Below are 23,383 nucleotides of genomic sequence, written 5' to 3' on the forward strand. Positions count from 1 at the left end.
TCTTGGGTCCTGCTTCCTCTTGAGAAAGAGCCTATCAACAGAAGTAACAAGGAGCAAAGGCCTCTGGGATGAAGAGGGCAAGACCCATGTGTAGGTTTAACTCTACGCAAAAGCTGTTTGTAAATACTGTAAATTAAATCCATTTTCTTATTAATTTACATGTTTATTTCAGAGATGGCTTAATTAAATTAATCTTCAGTTGCCACTGGTTCCTACAATTTAGGTTTTTCTGCCCTCACAGCATGCCAAGTAGTCTATAATCACTATGGATTGAAGGACAGCTAGCTAAAGGAGCCTCTCACGAAGCCACTGCAATGTGAAAGAACCACCCCCACTGATCTCTTTAAAAAAGACTTTCCTTCAAGAAAGGCATGCCAGACCTAGACAGAATTTCATGCACCATGCAAATAAATGAGAAGGGTCAAGGAGACTCAAGAGTATCTTAATTGTAAGGTGAATTATTAGGTAAAGTTACTAAGTCAGGTTCACACACCTTAGATAGTGTATTTTCAGCCCTCCAGAGATGAAAGTAACCATCCAGAGAGACTGCTCCCAATTCCTGCAAAAGCAATGAAAAACAGATTATAGTCCTATCAGTAGCAACTAATATACAAAGTAACCAGGAGAAGATTCTGAAGGTTGCGGTCTTCCCCGTTCTTCGCTACTATCCCATGAAGATCCTAGCAGTGGTGCCAACAATTATCAGCCTCAGCACCCCTATGAAATGCAGCTGGGCAGCATACAACACTGAGCCTGCTTCTTGAGAGAACCCAAGAAACAAGTCCAAGACCCAGCAATAACGCAGGTACCCATGGTTCACAAAGTCTTCACTGGGCAACCATCCCCATGACATCCTGTTGGATAGTTAAAAAAAAAAAAAAAAAAGCACAAATATTAAGGGCAGCTTCGTAAGTCTCAGTTTAAGAGCTTCTAGAAGTGGAGGGTCTAATCTAGGACACATAACTCCATCTTAAGGACTTAAATAAACCATGAATATATATAGGAGGCTCAGGGAACTACCCCTCAAACTGTGGCCGAACTCAGATTCGGGGAGAAGCTCTTCTTCTCTTCTGACCCTGGGCCTCCATCCTGACACTCTATTTCATCCCCCAGCTTCAGGAGATCTGGCTCAAAGAGTAGGTATGACTCCGTGGCAGTGCAGAGGGAGAGGAGTGGAGGCTGAGAAGAAACTGAATACCAAAGAAAATAAAAGTGATTGCTTTCAGAGCCATGCATGAAAATTACACCCAAAATAGACAGAGCACCTGCACAGACAGGCATGTGCAAATGAGTGAGAAGTCAAATTAGAGTGGCTCTGGGAAACTCTGTCTTTATTTAGTGCTGTTATGACAGAAATACCACAGAAGGGTGGCTTTAACAAACAGAAACTTATTTTCTCACAGTTTAGGCAGCTAAAAGTCTGAATTCAGGGTGCCGGCTCTAGAGGAAGGCCCTTGTCTCTCTGAGCTTCTATTCCTGGGCCATCTTCATGTGGCTCTTCTCCCATCTGTGCTAGCTAGCTTGTTGCTTGTTTAATCCCAAGAGATTGACTAAAGACACACCCTACACTAAACCTACCTCATTAACATAACAAAGACAGCCCAAACCCAAGTGAGATTATAACCATAGGCACAGAGATTAGGATTTACAACACTTTTTTTTTAGAGGGACACACTTCAATACTTATCAGGCGGGTTTCACAGCCTGTTATGATTTCTCACCAGCATTCCCCAACCCTTCAAGCTATGCAGCAGACACTGACTAGGGAGGGGAAAGGGAGACTATCTTCCAAGTTGTAAGCCAAGAAGATAAAGTACAGGCTTCAGGGATCACTTAGTGGGCTCATACCTTGTTCTTGCTGTTGAAGGCCAGAGCCCGGACCTTGCAGTTATCAGGGTTTGTGTCCTCCTTGGGGATGTCCTTTAAGGCCTTGTGAGTGATGTGGGCATACACAGGGACCCGTGACACACTGTGCCTTGCATCACTTTTGGTCAACACATCGTCTGTCACCTCCCAGAGTCCCATAGAACCATCTCGTGAGCCTGCACAAGAAGACCGCAGATGTCAGACATGCCCAGCCCTTCACGTCCCACAGAAGCCAAGATGGGTCTATCATCCTCAGGTGTGCTAAAACCTCATCAGGTGGCCTAACCCAAAACACAGAGCAGCATGCATTTTTGCTGACCCTTTGGTTAGCAGCCATAGCACTTAACCCCTATGCCGCCAGGGTTTCCGTTATGTATTCTAAGAGACACACAAAGAGGGTGATTCAGCTAAGGTATAGGAATTAAAATACAACCTTTAAGCATAACATGATTGATTACATTTTTCAAGAGAGGATTTTACAGTGCGATTAAAAAAAAAAAAAAAAAAAAAAACCCGTTGCTGTAGAGTCAATTCCGACTCATAGCGACCCTATAGGACAGAGCAGAATAGCCCCACAGAGTTTTCAAGTAGCGCCTGGTGGATTCCAAATGCTGACCTTTTGGTTAGCAGCTGTAGCACTTAACCACTACGCAACCAGGGTTTCCTACATTGTGATAAAGCTCAGTAATTTTCCAGGCTTAGGTCATGTGGGTATGCATCCACAGGGGATTTCTATAGTGCAGTAGGATTTCAGAACCTCTGGTCTAGATCAGTGATGCTTAACCTTTTTGAGTCTTGGATCCCTCTGAGACACTTAGGAATGGTACAGACTCCTTTTTCCCTAGAAAAAAATATGCATACACACGTCTTATATTCAATTTCACGGAGGTTCACGGGCTTCTTAAATGCACTCCATGGACCCAGAGGAACCACAATCCCATATTTAAAAACCAGTGTTCTACATAGAATGAACGTTTAAAAAGATAAACCGGTCGCTCTGAGTCGGAATCGACTCGACGGCACTGGGTTTATAGAACAATAATGAAGCACTTAAAAAACTAAGAATGTTTTTCTTTGACGTAAGCCCTGAACACACTGCTGTTAGCACACTAAAATGATACCATCTTTCTAGAGTACAACTGAGCAACCTACAGCAAAATCCTTAAAGTTTATGTTCCCATCTAGGAATAATCCACTATCATAAGTATTATGGAAAAAAAAAGACCTATATACAAAGATGTTTATTCAGAACCATATACATGTCCAGCAACAGGGCTGCAGGGATATGTGAAAGCCAAAAAACAGACTATCAAAAACCACTTTAAAAAAGAAAATCATGTTCAAATACTGCAGAACATTAACTCTTCAATATTTTTCAAATTTGCCAGGAAGAAGTTATTAAAAATTTTTTTGCCTGTTTTCCAAACTGAAGCCCCACTAATTTCAGGCTCCTATGTTAAATGATCTGAGGTTAGAAACAGGATGATAAAGAAAAACCGATCTTGGAAGAGTAAGCCAGCGAGAGAGAGAGGAAGAGAGAAAGGACATTCTGGCAAGATTTTAGGATTCGTCATGGTGAGGGAAGAACTCAACGATGCCCAGATGATGCACAGAAGCCTCCCCCTACCTCTCTGTTAGAGCTTCGGGCCTTGAATCTGACAGCTAATGTCAAATGCTCTAATTAGGTTAATTCCTTTACCTGTAAAGTTATTTGCCAACGTTGCTTTGAGACCAGAAACTGATCCTCCCCCATTATAAATCTCCTGAATGCTTCATAGTAAAAAGTGTCTAACATGGGAGAAATACTAGCCCATTTGTTTGCATCATAAGGCTAGTGGGCAGGAATTCAAAGTGGAAGGTTCATCATGTGTATTTGAAAATCTAGAAAAGGCCAGAGAGAGCACATCTGGAGAACTATACATGGTTCATTATGCTGGATTATAGGGTGCGTGCAGGATAGACAAACTTGGAGAGGCGGACAGGAGCCTTTTATATTCTGCTAGGAAGTTTGTATTTCATCCTGCGGATACTAGAAAGCCACTCAAAGACTGAAGCATAAAGGTGACATAATTAGATGTGTTACAGGACATTACTTAGTATATAGTGCAATCTCATTTTTCCACAAGGTTTCATTATAAAAATGTGTAAGCACATTAAAGTGTTGAAAGAATTTTAAAATTAGTATCTGTACACTCACACATATATCCTACCGTTAACATTTTATTATACTTGCTTTATCACTTATCTATCCATATATCCACCCCTCTATATCATCTCATTTTTTACCAGTGAAAAGATATGTATTAGAAAAAGGTTAATTAAGAAAAGATAAGCTAAGTAATAAAAGGATAGCAGGATAATTTAAAATGTTAACAGCCATAATATCTGGGTGGAGATACTGTGGGTATTTTGTATTTTTTAAAGAATTTCTTAGAATAAACATGTATTATTTTTACAATAAGGAAAAAAATCATTTTAAGAATTTGGCAACAACCTCAAGATTGGAATGAAGGAGACAAGACTAGAGGCAAAGAGAAAATATGGGAGGATATTGGCATAATTTGAGATAGATAACCACACAAGTAGAGAAGAAATAAAGTTAGTTGATAGATTTAAGAAATATTCGAGAAAATACATCAACACAGTTTGGTTAATCTACTACATATGAAGGCTAAGGAGACTGAAGAGCCTAAGATGAGACCATTCTCTGGCTTGTGCACCTCAGTGGAGGTCAAAGGGAGGGAGGGGTGCACTTTGGAAGAGAGCTGGTAAGTGTGAACATACGGATTTTGAGGTGGAATGTTTAGGGGTTAATGTTCATTGTCAAATCTGCACATTAACAACGGTTAACAAGCATTGTACATTTTCAATACGGTAGCCACTACACATCATCCCACTTATTCTTCTCAGTGACCCTCTGAGGTATACACAATTATTATTAATGTTACAGATAGGGAAACCAAGACTCAAAAAGGTTAACTAATTTGCCCAAGGTCACAGTGCTAATAAATGGTAGAGCCAGAATACCAATTCAAGTCTCTAGTATCACACCCAATGCTCTTAAATCTTACTATACTGTTGAGGGAGTTATCAGCTTGACTATATTGGACACTGAAGCAGAGTATCTGAAAGAAGAGATGGGAGGCTCCTAAAACAAAGCCAAATCCTGGATCCCAACAACCAAATCTAGTGTTACAGTCGTGGGAACAATTCCCATAGAGGTAACATGACGCAGCCTTTGCCCTTAAGGAGCTCACATTCCTTGGGGGAGACAAATGACAGGGAATCTAGAAACTTCTGAACCCCTCCTGGGTAACGTGTGACCCGCAACTGTGCTTCATTATTCAATTCAGTAGTTTCCCTTCTAGTTGCTTTTATTGCCTTGCTAAGAATTCAAGGAAAAAACATTTTTGTTTTCTTAGTTTTGTAAGCAGCGTTCTAAAGGTTGGGCTTTGAAATCAGATCTGGATTCAAATCTTGACTCCACTGAATCTAAATATCCTCATCTGTGAAATGAGACTAATAATACAAATCTGCTATTGTTGAGCACTATATGAGATAACATATTAAGCACTTAGTATATTTTGGTTTTACAGTGACCATTATGATTATTTTTATTTGGCAATCTGAAACAGAATTTTGAGTTTTTATATATGGGTACCCAGTGAAGCTGGTTATACCCTGAGCCTTCCTTCTGGGCTGCTGTGGGCACCCAGGGAGCCCTGGTGGCATAGTGGTTAAGAGTTTGGCTGATAACTAAGAAGCTGGCAGTTCAAATCTACCAGCCACTCCTTGGAAATCCTACGAGGCAGTTCTACTCTGTCCTATAGGGTCACTACGAGTTGGAATCGACTAGACAGCAATGGGTTTTTGGTACAGGCACCCAGAAAACATTTGTGTATCTGTACATTATCTTCTTCACATTCGTTTATCCAAATCTTTTTTTCCGGCAGTTTTAACCACTGAGGAAGAAATTCACCCAATCCAATATAGCTTTTATCAACAAGAAATTTAATGCTATACAATTATACAGAAAATGACAATTGTTCCTAATACTTTGGCAAGCACTCAACTTTTCTAAAACACTTTCACAACCATTGTCTTGATGAGCCCCACAAAAACCTTGAGGTTAACATGCTATCATACATGCTTTTTGGAACAAGACAGAGTATAAGTAATAAATGAAGTATGCCAGTATCTCCACTTCCCAGATCAGGAAGTAAAGATACAGGGGAAATGACTTATGCAAGCCAGGGAAAAAGCCAAGATTGGAAACATTATCTCCTGGCCCCTGACCAATGCTCTTTCTGGGCTATCACCAATCATACCGGGAACGCTGGTGGCACAGTGGTTAAAAGTTCGACTGCTAACCAAAAGGTCGGCAGTTCGAATCCATCAGCCACTCCTTGGAAATCCTATGGGGCAATTCTACTCTGTCTTATAGAGTCGCTATGAGTCAGAATCAACTCGATGGCAACAGATACCAATCATACTACTATCCCTCTCCAACTTTCTGCCTCTCTCCCTTTTCACCACACCAAAGCTCCCCACAAAAAGGCAAATTTACCAGATACCGCCATAGTGTCGCTGATCCATGCGATGGAAAAGATCCAGTCCTTGTGTCCATCCTTGGAGAGGAGGGAGTGATGGGTACAGGGGGAAAAAAATTAGTGAAATATAGCTTGCAATGCACCTTCCTGAAAAATATACAAGTCTGACTTAAAATATCTTCGTAAAAATTACAACCCTGGTGATCTCAGCCCATAGGGCTTGATCAGAAGTGAAGATGAGGGGAAATGACTATCCAAGGTCACATGGTAAGTCAGGGAAAAAGATGACCACACAATCTTTAGCTTGTCTCAAGGACCTCAAAGCTGAAATGAAATTAGCACTCCTCCAAACAATAAATACGTCTAGCAGACACACAGCTCTAGACTTCTACATATGGCTGTCTTATTTGGAGTTCCTGGATACAATCACCTACCCCTCTACCCCTCCCAACCTCATGTCCTATCAATCTCCCCTTTGCACCCTAGGATTATGGCTATAACCAGCTTCTTCACTGTTCCTTCTGTTTGGAATCCTCTTCCCCAGACGTCTAATGATTTGTCCCCTCATTTCCTTTAAGTTTCTCTGCCCAAATGTCATCTCATCAGTGAGGTCTTCCCTGACTACCCTCTGAAATAGCATCATCCTCCATCAGGACTCCTTATCCCTTTAACCTACTTTACTTTTCTCCAAGGCACTTACCACCTTCTGACATACCAACCCACTGCCACTGTCCCCTTTAACAAACATACATTCTCTGTCAACATAACCTAGTACTCCCTACAGGGAGTCTGGTCCTCATTTTGATACCTCTACCCCCACACCTCAATCCCATGCCCCTGGAGTCAGCAGAAATTTAAAGGACACCACTCCTTCCCAGGAGGGCCTGTGAGAGGAGGGCCCATACTACAGGGGCCCTATTTATAAAAACAAGGCCACTCTAACTGTAACTACTGGGAAAACTTACATCTCCCACGCACACAGGATCTAGTGTAGGCAGCCGGTAGATGGCAAGACTGTTGGGGTTGTCTCCTCCAGTGGCTAACAGTGTTCTAGAGGGATTCAGCTCAATGGCATGGATACCACAGCCCTGCTGGGTCACCCCTCCAGGCTCCCGGTCTTTCAGAATGGGAATCTTGGTGATCTGGCTTGTCTGGACATCCACTACAAATAGCTACAAGACAAAAGGGATAGAGACACTGAACACAGTTTCTATTAAATGTGGCTGACCCTGGGTATAAACATCATTCACTCAATTACCCATCAAACATTTACTGAGTGTCTACTCATGCTAGACACTGGAATTATTAAAGACATGGTCAGGACTACTAGTCAAATGAAACATGAAAATAATATAACGTTAGAGATAGATATAATATGCTACATGAATGGATTAGAAAGCAATAAATTCTGCCTAGAGATTCACAGATGGCTTCAAAGAGGTCTTGCATTAGGCCATGGACCTAAATATCCTGGACTAAAAGTTTTCTGTCTCTTTGGACATATTTTATGTATCTGAATCTCATGCACTGTTGTTGTTGTGGTGTGGTGCCAAGTCGATTTTCAATTCATAGCGACCCCTGTAAACTGTGACTTGCAACCTATAATATAAAGATCTGAGTTTCTTCTATGGAGTCTGAGGGTTGGCTAAAATCTTGAGACTTCTTTTAATCTAGTCCTTTGCCTTAAGACAGGGTTCCATTTCTACCATTCAGGTAGGTGAGGAGAAAAGGTTTCATCTATTCATGTCCAAGGAAGTCTTATGTTCAACCTTTCTAGCTTCAGAGTTGCACAGATCTAGGGTTGAATTCCAGATCGCTGACCTATTAGCTATGCCATCTTGGGCAAGTCACTTAACCTTTCTGAATCTTGTTTCTCATCTGTAAAACTTGGATATTATCCACTTCATAGAGTTGCTAAGAGGTCTAATAAAATAGCACTTGCAAAGCGCCTAGCACAAGGCTTGGCACGGTATAGGTACTTAAATAATAGCTAATATTGTTATTACTGTTATTATTCTGATGTTTGTTTAGTTTTGCAGGATGTAAGAAAGGCTATGCACTGGATGAAAAATGCCGAGATATAAGGGAGATGGAAAAGCTGAGAAAAGGGGTCTGTAGAGAACCCAGGAGTATACCCTCAACCTCATCCTTGCAAAGGAATGACAAACCATCATGTAAAGGACAGAGCCTTTCTGCTTCTTCCTGGGAAAGGACAGGGATGTACGTGAGCTGCCACAGAGCCCCAAGTCCTCTGACAAGGGGCCAAGGCTTCACGCAGCTCCTATAACATCTCCTAGAGTAGGGCTGCTCCATGTTAACCTATTGGGATCCCTACCAATAGCTAGCAGCATGGCAAGGTAAGCTTGAGGCTGAATGGCTCTCTGCAGCTACACTCTAGGACAGAGGAAAAAAAAAAGAAACTAAAGGCTGTTGCCCAGGAAAATTGTAAGACTAGTAAGTACATCTCTACAGACATGTTTGTGTATGTAGACACATGCAAATGTGTATATATAAAAAGACCAAGGTGGCTTAAAAAAGGTAGACGGCTCACAAAAGTTTCTAAAACTCAAGAGTTATTTTACACTGGAGCCTAATGGAGGAAAAAAAGCCAAATCAAGGCAGGTGATATACTGCAGTCAACAGCAAAAGGCAGGTGGGCAACATGAGCCTGCTCAACAGGCCTGAATGTTAGAAAAAGGGAAGACAACTGAAATCAAAGCAGAGGAATCCATTCCCTATGCCACAACAAGAAGGAGAAGAGTAAAGGAGAGAACGAAGATAAAGAGACACAACAAAAAATGGCCAGACAATATGTATAAAAAATTAAAAATGTGTACACCCGTCAATTCTAATTTCAGGAATTTATCCCAAGGAAATGATGATAAATCGATAGTTTCAACTAGAGTGCAGCATGTTTACGTTAGCGAAACATCACAGGGGATTGCATACACTCACACGATGGACTATTATATATTATACATCATTTAAAAATGATGGCATAGAAGGATATTTGTTAACATGCTATTTGCTCATGCTATAATGTTGAATGAATACGCTTTTTAAAAACATGTATAACAATGAAAAACGCCAAGGTCACACGATAACTAAGAGCCCAAGAGACAGAAAGGGCCACATGAACCAGAGACCTACATCATCCAGAGACCAGAAGAACTAGTTGGTGCCCGGCCACAATCGACGACTGCCCTGACAGGGAGTACAACAGAGAACCCTGAGGGAGCAGAAGATCAGTGGGATGCAGACCCCAAATTCTCACAAAAAGACCATACTTAATGTTCTGACTGAGACTAGAGGAATCCCGGCGGTCATGGTCCCCAAACCTTCTGTTGGCCCAGGACAGGAACCATTCCCGAAGACAACTCATCAGACATGAAAGGGACTGGATGGTGGGTAGGAGAGAGATGCTGATGAAGAGTGAGCTATTTGTATCAGGTGGACACTTGAGACTGTGTTGGCATCTCCTGTCTGGAGGGGGGATGGGAGGATAGAGAGAGTTGGAAGCTGGCAAAATTGTCACGAAAGGAGAGACTGGAAGGGCTGACTCATTAGGGGGAGAACAAGTGGGAGTACGGAGTAAGGTGTATATAAACTTATACGTGACAGTTTGACTTGCTTTGTAAACGTTCACTTGAAGCTCAATAAAAGTTAATTAAAAAAAAATGTATAACATAATTCTGGTATGTTAATTTTTTCTACAACGAACACATGTGAATCCATAATAAAAAACGAAAGAAAGCAAGAAGAAAAGAGCTACAGGCCCTGAAGCAATAAGAAGCTGTGCTCATTTGGGCCTCCTACAATGGACAGGACAGGACAACTGGGCACTCTGTCCAGCCCAGCTCTAAAAGCTAGTTTTGCCTGTCCACCTACATCCTGCTGTGCAAGAGTCGGGGGTATTGCTGAGCTCAATAAGCTGCCTGAACAATCCAGACTTTGTAGCTACAAACATTTTGGACTGGTCAGCAACTAGGAGAGTTGCCACACCCAGCAAGCCCAGGTCGCTGGTTCTATTCCAAGGCTATTTATTAAAGGCAAGACCACACGGTTGCTAAAAGAATTACGTTTGGCAGGGCCCCAATTACCAAAAATATGGGTTCCTGGTGGCACAGAGGTTAAGAGCTTAGCTGCTAACTAAAAGGTCAGCACTTCAAATCCACCAGCTGCTCCTAGGAAACCTTAGGGGCAGTTCTACTGCCCTATAAGGGTCGCTATGAGCCGGAATCAACTTGATGGCAACGGGGTTTGGTTTTTGGGTGTAATTACAAAAATAACATATAATAATTTATAAATCTTCTAAAACAAAGAAAAGTAGAAATAAAAACCATTACCACCATGATACAGTGAATTAACAATCTGGTGTATTTTCTTTCAGGTCCTCTGCTACACACTCACTCACGCACTTTTTTTTTTTTCCATTTATAAAAATGTGATCCCATATATATTATTTAATATTTTTTCATTTGATACAGCAGTAACACCTTCCCAAAACAATAAATACACTTCTACATAATTTTTAATGGTTACAAGATAGTTTACCACATGGACACACTTGCATTTATTGAATATATTCCCTATTATTGAACATTTATGCTGCTTCCAATTTTGGGGTAATAAAAAACACACTGCAATGAACATCCATGTACCTAAATTCAGGTACTTGTGCTATGTCAAGATCTACTACACTCTGAGCCACGAATCTAGACTGCCTCTCTGAAACATGGTTGCACTGCTGGCTGGCTGAGAACAGACATGGTACTTCATATTATGTTCTGAATTCTAAAAATTTCCCACTAGAATCAAGATTTTGTGGAAGGAGGGACCATATTAGGACTTATGATCATCCTGGATTTAAGTGACATAATTCTTCACAAGCTTTATAGCTAGCAAAATTCAGTAAACTGATTTCTAATCCCTGGTTCTGGAGTTCTCTGCTAAAAATTGAGTAAATCTTGAGAGTCAGTTGTGGAAAAACGCCTAAGATTTTGCCAAGCGATGCTATCCAATCAGAAAGATAAAAAGTTAAATAAAAGAATAGGCCTATTAGTCTGACTCATACGAATCCTAATTTCTTCCTATGGAAGATGGAAATTGATGTCTATAGTAATCAAGGATGCTAAGCTAATGTAGAAATTATTCAGAAAAGAACAATTTCTATGCAGAACAGCCTCGGCTCTTCATTCCTTGACAGCATTTCCAGGTATAAAGTCTCCTACTCACAATTAATAGGAAGCCTTATCTCTAAAATGCAAACTACTGGACAGCAGAGATTGTAATTACATATCAGTTATGTATCTGGTATATCAAGAAATTTTAAGCAACATCTCCCTTTGGTATTATTCTGAGCTCCAAAAAACTCCTTGTGTGAATGGGGTGGATGGAGAACTCCTTTTGCTGCATATCCTAACACTATTACTATTGATCCCCTACTACACTCCTGGAGCCCTGGTGGCGCAGTGATTAAGAGCTATGGCTGCTAACCACAAGGTTGGCAGTTCGAATCCACCAGTCACCCCTGGAAACCCTATGGGGCAGTTCTATTCTGTTCTATAGGGTCGCTATGAGTCAGAATCAACTTGATGGCAACGGGTTTGGTTTGGTTTTGACTACACTCCTTTTTCCCAAAGAAGATGTGTAATATACAGCTGTGTTCAATCTTTTCAACAAACAAGACAAGCCATAAATATTAACTCCACAAGGCCACTTTCAGCATTGTTTTCAAGAAAAAGCAAGGTTTGCTTAGCTGAAGTAACAATACCAACAATGGAGATAAAAAAAAAATCCAGGAAAGGTCATTCAGAATTCTCTCTTTTCAAATCTGTTTTTAATTTGTTGGATTTCTCAACCACATGCATATATAATTGTGCATTGCTATCATCAGCAGAGACAGAGTTCTGCATTTTATTTTAACTAAGCATACGTTTTGCACATTACTACAGTGTTCGTAATTACGTTAGTCTACATAATATCATACAGATTTGATTTACCATAATTTACTTAAGTATTCTGTTGTTAGCATTTAGATAAGACAGAGTCCAATGATGATTTTGTTAAAAAAAACAAAAGGCTCTTCTATTCCTTTGGATAAATTCCTAGCTGTGAAATTACTAGGTCAAAGGCTATTAAATTTTTAGGCTCTTAATTCAACAAATAATACATACATATAATACAAAATTTGTTGGCATAAAACTGGATTTTTTTAAACGTATGTTTATATATTATTCTCCTCCTAGAAAATGAACCTAAAGCTTGAAAAACTAAAGGCCTAAGCTAGTAAGACTTAAAAAGCTCAACTTAAGTTTTCATGTGTGTTAAATGAGATCAGGAAGAGGTCAGTAAGGAAAACCACCATTTGTCAAGGGCTTTTTCTAAGTGCAGAAAAAAGATTTAATTACACCTAACTAGCTGCTACACAGATACAGTGAAATCTGTGAGAGCTGGAGCTCGGCGGGACTGCCTTGTTTTTTCCAGGCTTTAGCAGTTTTCAGTCTTTGACAGGGCGCAGTCTTATCAATTTTTTATCACTTTCTATTGGTGAAAATATTTGAGTTTTCCTTCTCTGACAGGTTTCTGCCTTACACACGTTCCAGCTTTTGCAGGTTTTACTGTATAAACCAATATGCCTATGAGGAAACTCTGAACCATTAAACCTGAAGCCTCACCTGTGACCTGGGGCCTGTTTAGAAAATATAAGGAGGAATCAAACAAGTGGTCTAGATTTAACAAGGAGGCAAAAAAAAAAAAAAGCTATGCAGTAGAGTCTAAGCCAGTGATTCTCAAATGCTAGCACATATAATAACTGCCTGAGAGGTTGTTAAATATGCCAATTCCTGGGCCTCACCAAAGGAAATTCTGAATCAGTCCCAGGATGAGGACCAGGAGTCTGCATTTTAAAAACATACTTCCGGTGATTTTGATGCAGGTAGTTCACGGATCTTGCTTGGGAAACAATAGCCTAAGCTGTCAGAAATCAAATATCCATTTAATAGCAGGCAGACTGACAAAAAGGAGCCCTGGTGGCACAGTGGTTAAATGCTCAGCTGCTAATGGAAGGGTTGGCAGTTTGAACCCACCAGCCCCTCTGTGGTAGAAATATGTGACAGTCTGTTTCTGTAAAAATTACATACTTGAAACCCTTTGGGGCAGTTCTACTGTCCTACAGGGTCGCTGTGAGTCGGAATCAATTCAAAGGTAGTTGGTTTTGGAGACTGGCAAAAGAAGCCATGCTTTTAGCTCATGGAACAACTTTTTAAATCGTCTGCCATTAAAGCAGCCATTCCAAGTGATTAGGCTTGGGGGCAGGGAGAGAAGGTACGGGCCACAGAAAGCTGGGAACTGAAGTAACTGGGCACATCTTAATAACTTTTCCCAGGCAGTTATACTTGGCCTGCCACCCTCCTCCTGCCAAAGCTCTACTTTTTAGCAACCCGGACTCCCCTACTCCCCTGTCATGGATTGAATTGTGTCCCCTCAAAATATGTGTCAACTTGGCTAGGTCATGATTCCCAGTATTGTATGACTGTTTACCATTTTATCATCTGATGTGATTTCCCTATGTGTTTTAAATCCTATCACTAAGATGTAATAAGATGGATTAGCCACAGTTATATTGATGAGATCTACAAGATGAGATAGTGTCTTAAACCAATCTCCTTTGAAATATAGAAGAGAGAACCAAGCAAAGAGACATGGGAAGTTCATACCACCAAGAAAGCAGCCCCAGAAGCAGAGCGTGTCCTTTGGACCTGAGGTACCTGCCCTGAGATGCTCCCAGACCAAGGGAAGACTGATGCATCACAAGGACCTTCCTCCAAAGCCGAGAAACAAAAAGCCTTCCCCTGGAGTTTGGACTTCTAGCCTACTGGACTGTGAGAGAATAAACTTCTCTTTGTTAAAGCCATCCACTTGTGGTATTTTTGTTATAACAGCATTAGATGACTAAGACATCCCCAAAGCTACAGGGCTGCAGAACAGACCCTAAATTCAGGGGTCATGCTAGGCATGTGACTCTAATTCTCCAGATGAGAAAAGTAACTAACAAGAATATTCATGATTAAAGGCTAGACATGAACCAAAGGGAAAAGGAAAAGAAAAGGAGACAGCCCTTGCCATCCTCAGCTAGCTGGTCACTGAATCAGTCTCTTCCTCTATAGTTTCTGCCCTGCTTCAATCAAATGGGTCTATATAGAGTCCCACAACCCTTGTACTTTTCTGCCTCTGCTCTAGAGTGGACACCCCTGTTTCCAAATTCCCATCAGATGAAGGCTTCTTCCTCCTCTAAGAAATCCTCACTGAGCACTCTTACTATGAATGACTTCTTCCTCCTTGGCAACTCATGAATAGCACTACTAATGAGGCATTTATGTTGTAATTAACTTTGTTTGTGGCCATGTATCATATCCCAGGTAAGCTAAGCAGAGGTCAGGACTCACTACACGTAGCGTTGTGCTTCTTACAGGATAAAACGGCATATCATCTTCCTGGAGCATTAATTTAACCAAAAGATGAAGGAAGGTTTCCATGCCCACACACAATATTTTTATATTAAGAGATTCGTGGATATATTATAGTATAAAATACAAAATGTACAAGAATATTTAGGATAAACTGTGGAACTTAGAACATCAAAGAAATTTCATACTTGCTCAGTACTATCCAGACTCCAAGTACTCATTTACTGTCCTCTGCTACTGGGGGTATTTCAGAGGACAAAGTTTGAGAAGTACTTGGTACAGCAGAAAGAATTCTGACCTGGGGCCCAAACTTAACTCTGCTTCCAGCTCACTATGGAATCTCGAGAAAATCACTTCCCTCCTTTGGGTCTGTTTCCTCAACTATAAAAGGAGAAATGGAGGGGGGTGATTGAGAATCCATTATCTTCGTAGTCCCTTCCAGTCTGGGATTTCTTTGTGTATCACTGCAACCTGACACTAGGCAGTGTCTAGTTATACACAGGAAAAAATCAATAAATGATTATGGATTTAATAATTGTCTGACTGTCACACTAACTGGGGTAAGGGGACACTGCCGGCCTCTAGAGACCAGAGGCCAGAAATGCTAACTATCCTACAATGTGAGGCAAAGACCAGACAATAAGAATCCACCAAAAACACCAACAATGTCCTTCCTGAGAAAAACTGCTCCAAATAAAGTATTCTTGACTCTCTCCATAGGCCCTAACATGCTTAATCATTAATTTCCTCACATACAAAGGGCAACTCAAAGTCTGGGAAGCACTACACTGGACAGGGTTTCTGGGGCCCACACCTGTGCTAATGTTAAGAAAGCCTGTTCCAAAGATGAAGTTTAGAAAAGGGCAGGAAATCACTGACTATGGCACCATCACATGTAAGAAACATAGCTCATTCTACTCCTCTCCTAAAGCCTAATAAACATAATTAACTTTGCATAGAACCTCAGAGTTTATGAAGCATTTCTACATGTATTTTCCATCTACAGACACTCTGCACCTGGCCCCCACTGAAAAAACTTGACAACACAGCCATTCTCTCACTTCCATATCTAAAATGTTCCTCCCAGAAGAGTACAATATTCAGAAAATACTAATTCTGAGATAAAGTGAACATTTCTTACTAGAAAGAAAATAGCCATATGCCATTTAAAAAAATGACTTATTAGCAGGTTACTACACCAACTTATGCATGAAGTCACCATGAGTCGGATCTGACCTGATGGCAACTAACAACAACATGCGAACTAGAAAATATAGATGGATCATACAGATGAGAATATTGTCAACCTATCAGTTCAGACGGGAAAATAAAGAAATGTACACCTGGCCAAGCCTAAGGTTTCTACAACCATTTTCAAAGCATTCTTCTAAAAGGTTGTATCCCTTTGGGAACATAAAACAGTAAGTTAATTAGAGGATCATCTTGAAACGAAAAAATCTGGTCAGAACAAAAGCCCTACATATAATCATATTTCACTTTCCTGCATCTCAAATTGAGTTTCATATCCTACTTTGATAATTTTAGGAATCTAAATATACGTAAACTCAGGGACATAACATTAGAGTTATTTTCTCAACCCCAGTGCCTATCATTCTACCCCACCCCCCAAATTAGGCTGTCTCAATCTGGCCGCAAATCACAGAAAAAACTGGTCTTCCCTGCTTAATTATGATCCACCAAGTCCACCTGTGAAGTCAGCAGTGTATTTATGTCCATGACTTTGGGAGATGGTGAGAAAGCGAAAAGCGGTCCTGCCATCTGTGAGCTGGCCCAGTACTATCAGCTAGCTAGCTCTTGGTGTCCTCCTGTTGAAAATAATTTCAAGGAACATCAACATCAGACAAGGTTACTCTGTGACTGTGATAGATCATGACAAAAACAAAGTCAGTCTGTGATCTTATCTGAACACACACAAAAACATGAACTCTGTCTAAGCCACAGAGATCAAACATTCCCTTAACCTGGCTCATATGAGTGACTGCTTCATCTTTACCAATTACAGTTTTAACCTCCCTCTAGTCTTCTCTCCTTCTAGATAAGATACCCAAATAGGGAATTTTTTTCCTAGTTCTTGACAGTATCCAAACAAGAGCAAAGCCTTGCTTCCTTAAACCTTTCCCCCCAAATCACCTAACAAGTCCAAATCTTTCGAGTCCTTTCTCATATCCTCTTACTGAGTAGCCCCATGGTTTCCTACAGTATAGGTTCTCCTTAGCTGCCAAAAAAAAAAAAACAAACCCATTCCTATCGAGTTGATTCTGACACGTAGCGACCCTACAGAACAGAGTGGAAATGTCCCCACATGGTTTCCAAGGAGTGCCTCGTGGGTTCGAACTGCCGACCTTTTGGTTAATAACCATAGCTCTTAACCACTAACTATGCCACCACAGTTTCCTCTTTAGCTGCAAGGAGCAATTAAAGCCAACTTTTTCTACTACAGGTAGGTCCCTAGTAATCTTTGGCTAGAGGGCACTGACAATGGAAAATTGAGTTAAAAAAAAAAAACCAAAACCAAGTTCACATCTACAATTAAATACCTCAAACTCTGCGTCTGACACTGCCTATCACCACCCTTCCTCTCAAAGCACCACCCTCTCAAAAATATTCCCTTTCCTGAATTGTTTTCTGCAGGATCCTGGTTTACCTATGACCTCATTGCTCCCCACCCCAGAAAGTATGTGTTCTCCAAGATTCTGGTCCTTAGCCCCTCTCTCATTATCGATGGTTCTTAATCATTTTTGCCTCACAGCTCCCCCTGAAAACTATGGACTGTTCCCTGCACCTCACCCTCAATCCTGCTCGGAAATGTACAAACTTTTACACTTTTAGGAAAGATTTATAAACCTTAAGAGTTCCTGCTCTACCCTCTCCCACTGTAATATAACAATTTCAACAGTCCCTTCTACATAAATGACTACCAACTCACTAACTTCAAACCTTCCCCTTTCCCAAACTAATTGATGGAAAGCACGAAACTAACTTTCTCTTCAAACCTGGTTTTTTAATACTCATCCTATTATCCTCCCAGTTACCTGGGTTCAAGATATCAAAACCAATTTTGACTTATTTCTCTGCAATGAATTAAGTCTGAACATGTCATCATCTGCAGGTTCTACCTCTAAGATGTCTGTTATCTGTCTCCTCACCCTCTCTACTGACACTGTCCTGGTATACTACCTCATTACCTCTCAGCTATACCACGGCACTAGCCCTTCTATAACTGCTCTCCCTAAAGCTTTATCCCAACCACATTACTCCCTGCTTAAAATCCTTGGACCTTTGTCTCCCCGTTCCCCAGAGAAGAAAATCTTAGCTTCCCATTCAAGGGCTTCCACAATTTGATCCTCATCAACCTTTCCAGCCCTAACCTCACAACCCTCTTCCAGACACTTAAAGCTCTTATCACAGTGGATTCGCAGTATTTCTCATAAATGGTCAAAACTCTTCCCCATAAAAATCCAGATTTCCAGCTTCTCTTTAAAAAGACAATCCGTTAATACTAGGCACAAATTCTTACATGGCAACAACTGGCTGGAGCCAAGAATGCCTTCTAGCTCTTCAGCGTTCCCACTACTCCTTACTGTCTTAGGCCTGGCAAGCTCCCCGTCATTCAGCTTTTCAGTCTGGCTCTGTAGGCAATCTGAGTTTGTAACCCTAGACCAAGAAAATATACCCAGCCATCCTGAATCAAAGACCCATGTTCCTATTAAGGTTATACTACCTTTACCTCTTTAAACAATTTGATATAAAACCGACCACAAGCAAATGTTGCATTATATTTTTACATCAATAAAAAAAAATTTTTTTAAATGACCCTGTTATTATTATTAATGATTAAAACACAGGTTGGCTATCCTTACTGTTATCCCTGTGCTCAACTGACTCAGGACAAGCAGGGGCTGGGGAGGTGTTGGATTGTTAGTCCACAGCATAGAGAAATTACTTCAGATGACCCACTGCCTCATTAGAGGTTTCAAATACAATAGCCTCCAGCCAATTAGCTTGGAATGACCTGGCTTTTTAGCATTTGTGTATCCTCAGTAAAATGCTGATAAATATTCTGACCTACTAGCAGTAAAAACTCCCTCATAGCCAGCCAAGCTCCCCACCTCATTTAGCTTTTAAAGTCAGCTTCTGATAAAAGGTTATTTTAGAACATGAGTGGTGTGGGCATACTTTTCCTACTGAATATGCTTAAATATAATTTCATTAATGGTAAAATTTCAATCAAAACTTAATTTACTATTGAGAACCCAACATGAACTCTCCCTCCCCTGCGATCTGCACATATTTATCCCAAGACAGTTTTAACCATTTAAATAACTTTCCTTGCTTTCATACTGAGGGAAGTCCCAGGGAATGCCAAGAGCATTGGAAAAGGCTTTGGACTCATTTTACCACCACATATCTCTGAATAAGTAAGACGCTATTGCCAACTTGAAGCATTCTCCAGACGCAAAAGATGCAATCAAGTACCTTCTCAGCACTGGATATTACCACTTCCATTTTACAGATGGGAAAACAAAGGCACAGATAAGGAAATCATTTGCTAAATGTCACAGGCCCAGAGATGAGCAGTGTTCCTGTTTCCCTGCTTTGGTTCTGGAAGTTAAGAAAAACAGTAGCTATAAAAAGAAAAAAAAAACAGCACCCCCTCTCCCAAACACTTTAGGTAATAAGAATGTAGGAAGATGGAAAGACGCAGGCATTAAGAGTAGGTTAAATTACTACTTAACATGCTAGTCTTCAAAATACTGGCAGCAAACTCAAGCAGCAGGAGACTATGATGAGTAACTCGGTTTATAATCCAGCAATATTTGCTGGGCAACTACTATATGTAATACACTCCTATGGCATATGTGGGAAGTAGAATAAACTCTTCCAAACAGGAGACACTTTTTCTACTCTCAGTGAAAAAGATGGCAGCTCTCTTAGGCTATGAGTGGGCGGCCTGATAGACCAGGAAGTTTTGTGGAGGCTTGCCACTTACTACTACTTAGTTTTGGAAGGCTTCTGTATATGACAAACAACCTTCAACAGAAAAGGAAATGAAAGCTTGGCCTCAACCACCATGGTATTTATTTGCTTCCTTAAAATTCATGTTTAAATCTTTACCTATGTCTTTTACAAACACATACTTCTAGTAGTTAACACTTTCTTGCACTAGAGCAACTACCTCTCTTCCAATTGATCCAAGATATCTCACTGTCTGGGTTCAATCTACTCCGCTGTTACGACCGCACTACTTGTCTACTCACATAGAGTGGGGTGAAAACGGAGGAAGCAGTTGGGCCTAGACCCAATCTTTTCTCATGTTTCTTTCTGAAACATGTCCCATCTCCAAGCCCTGCCTCTTTTCACTTGCCAGTCCTATGCCATCATGCTACTTGTGCCCTTCTATTCCAATCAAATATATTGTCTGCATTTTTAAATCTGGGCCTGTAATCATGCTGGTTATATAGCTTAGTGATAAATTTTTTCCCCTCGATTCACTTTTAACTGTCTCCTAAGTCACTCTCTGTAAAAAATACCATACCCTCCTTCTTGTGTCACTAATTTTCCTCTCTCCTCTGAATCCTTTTCAGACTACTTTCCATAAAGCAAATGCTTACAATCTGAAATATACCACCTAACACAAACTCCCTGCTTTTCTTATAAAAAGAGTTCATGTCTGTTATGGGCTGAATTGTGTCCTCCGAAAATGTCTGTCAACTTGGCTAGGTCATGATTCTGAGTATTGTGTGATTATCCACCATTTTGTCATCTGATGTGATTTTCCTGTGTGTTATAAATCCTACCTCTGTGACGTTAACGAGGTGGGATCAGAGCAGTTATGTTAATAATGCAGGACTCAATCTACAAGATTAGGTTGTGTCTGAAAGCAGTCCCTTTTGAGATATAAAACAGAGAAGCAAGCAGGGACATGGAGCCAAACACAAAGAAAGCAGTGCTGGGAGCCAAATGCATCCTTTGGACCTGGGGTCCCTGCGCCTGAGAAGCTCATAGACCAGGGGAAGATTGATGACAAGGACCTTCCCCCAGAGCCGAGAGAGAGAAAGGCTTCTCCTGGAGCTGGCGCCCTGAATTTGGACTTCTAGCCAACATACAGAGTGGGAGAAATATTTGCAAATCATTCTATATTATCTGATAGAAGTTCAGTATCACCTGTTACATGGATAATCAAAATATAAAATTCCATACGATGTAATTTTAGTCATAAAAAGGAAGTACTAATACATACTATAAAATGGTTGAACTTGAAAACTTTATGCTAAGTGAAGGAAGCCAAACATGAAAAATCACATATTGTATATTGTACGATTCCATTTATATGAAATGTTTAGAATAGGAAGTTGCACAGACACAGAGCAAAGATTGGTGGTTGTCAGGGGACAGAGGGAGGGAGGACTAAGAAACAACTGCTTAACGGGCTAGTGGTTTCCTTCAGAAGTGATGAAAATGTTCAGGAACTAGATGATGGTAGTTGCATAACACTGTGAATGTACTAATGCCAATGAACTGATTGATCACTTTAAGACGATTAATTCTATATCACGTGACCTTCACCTCAAAAAAAAAATTTTACAAATATTTGCATTATTATTATTTTCAGAGATATTTTAAATATGTCATAGTATTTACGACATACAATTACATACTAGTTCAAATATGTTAAATATTTTAAATACATAAGTATTCTACATATGCCCTTCAGCTGGCAGGTAACACCTAGGTTTTCATTATTATGCATCCTAAATGATGCCATAAAAGCCTAAATTGTTCCTCTGAGGCCTCCGGACTCACAAACAAACATCAAAAAGACAAAAAAAACCCTCTAGAAGTGGCATGAACAAAGTAAAAACAAACCTGTCGAACTCGTCGCTGTCAAGTTGATTCCAACTCATAGCAACCCTATATGATGGTGTACAACTGTCCCATAGGGTTTCCAAGGAGTGCCTGGTGAATTAGAACTGCTGACCTTTAGGTTAGCAGTCGTAGCTCTTAACCACTCCACCGCCAGCATTTCCAGGTAAAAACAAGTGGGAACAAAAACTAAGTCTAAAGTAGAAGCATACTGAAAAGAAGCCCAAAAAAATAGATGCCTCTGAAAACTTCCTAGAAAATAAATGTAGTCGTGGGAAAAGGAACAAAAAAAAAGGAAGAGGTCATCAACAGATAGGGGGAAATAGAAAGAAAAGTAAGGCAATCTCCTCCCCAAAGATGGGAGAAACAAGCCCTGAAAGGTTCTAGAGCATGTGAAGCCACATATCCAGCACCTAGAAGAAAGTTCATGGTCCCCCCAAAACAACACACTTACCGTGTTGCATTTTGTACCACACACCACTTGCCTATGATTCAGCCACTGAGATGCAAACACTTTATTGAGAGTCCCAAGGTGAAACTCTCTCTCTTTCAGGAGGCTGGGAAGTTGCTGTGCTGCATAACCATGCAACACTCGGAAGTAGCTGGTTTCACTCTGTAGCTTGACTTCCCGGCTCTTCAGGTAGTAAACTAAGGACCTCTTCACTGGGGGGAGTCTTTTCCTTTTGTGAAGTGAGTGATCCCAGCCAAACTGTGGAAAACAAATTAGAAATCAGGGCTTTGGCTACTCTCCCTCAGAACAAGGGATTCTAGTGTATTAAGGAAGCCACCAAGAACTCATCCTGCAGCCTTTACATACAACAGAAATATAACACAACAATCTCAATCCAGAAAGTCCAGTTTAACCCTTCCAACATAGAAAAGACACTATTCATACCTTCCTGTGTGAATTACAAAGGCTACGTTGGAATGGAAGCAGAAAAGAAAAAGACATAAGATTTCCTAGACATTTTAGGAGTGAAGGATTCAGATCCCCCATAATTACCCTCCCTAAGAAAGGAAATGAGGGGTCGAGCGGTTCCTATACCGACTTAGGCTGCATCTCTACCCTGACCCTTCCTCTGTTTCAGCTTGCACTCCCCGCGGAGCCTGAAGGGGCCAACCTAAGGGGCCAGATTGGGGTCCTGGGTCTTCCAGGGATGCACTATTGATGGCCGCTCCCGTCACCGCGCCCGTGCTCCAGTCAGTTGCAGAATTCGAAAAAACAAACACAAACGGGGTGGAGCGCACGGGAAATGAGAACCCAAATCTGCCTCCAACAAGGTCTTCCTCTGTAAATGGGGCGGTATAGAGATGACACCAGGGAATCGCAGTTTCCCTAACGGTCCAAGTGCCAAAAGGCCCAAATTCACGGCTTAAGTATCCATAGAAAGAATCTTTCTTCGATGAGATAGGAATCAACCCCACTTCCCGGGGTCCCCGGAAGGCGGTCTTCATTCTCCCACCCTGTATCTCCTGACTGGTTTTGTTCCAGATTTCCTTCTATTTCGGTTACCCTTTCTTTCAAGGCCCCATTCCCAGCTGCAGCCTCCAGCGGAGGCCCCGTTTCCGGGTTCCCCTTCGACTCCTCATCCTCCGGCCTACATGCTTTCCAGT

The 23,383-nt window shown here is 40.9% G+C and overlaps 1 protein-coding gene across 1 annotated transcript in view; it reads right to left on the bottom strand.

Moving 5' to 3' along the window:
* Nucleotides 1–23,383, bottom strand: part of DCAF12 (DDB1 and CUL4 associated factor 12) — a 29,841-nt gene that overhangs the window by 5,902 nt on the left and 556 nt on the right. The window contains exons 2-6 of the mRNA XM_049897059.1: nucleotides 22,224–22,478; nucleotides 7,382–7,588; nucleotides 6,434–6,494; nucleotides 1,849–2,042; nucleotides 494–559 (exon numbers count right to left, since the gene is read on the bottom strand). Coding sequence (XP_049753016.1) covers nucleotides 494–559; nucleotides 1,849–2,042; nucleotides 6,434–6,494; nucleotides 7,382–7,588; nucleotides 22,224–22,478 — 783 coding nt within the window. The remainder of the gene's footprint in view (nucleotides 1–493; nucleotides 560–1,848; nucleotides 2,043–6,433; nucleotides 6,495–7,381; nucleotides 7,589–22,223; nucleotides 22,479–23,383) is intronic.

The sequence above is a fragment of the Elephas maximus genome, chromosome 9 (assembly GCF_024166365.1).
Source record: "Elephas maximus indicus isolate mEleMax1 chromosome 9, mEleMax1 primary haplotype, whole genome shotgun sequence".
Classification (NCBI taxonomy): domain Eukaryota; kingdom Metazoa; phylum Chordata; class Mammalia; order Proboscidea; family Elephantidae; genus Elephas; species Elephas maximus.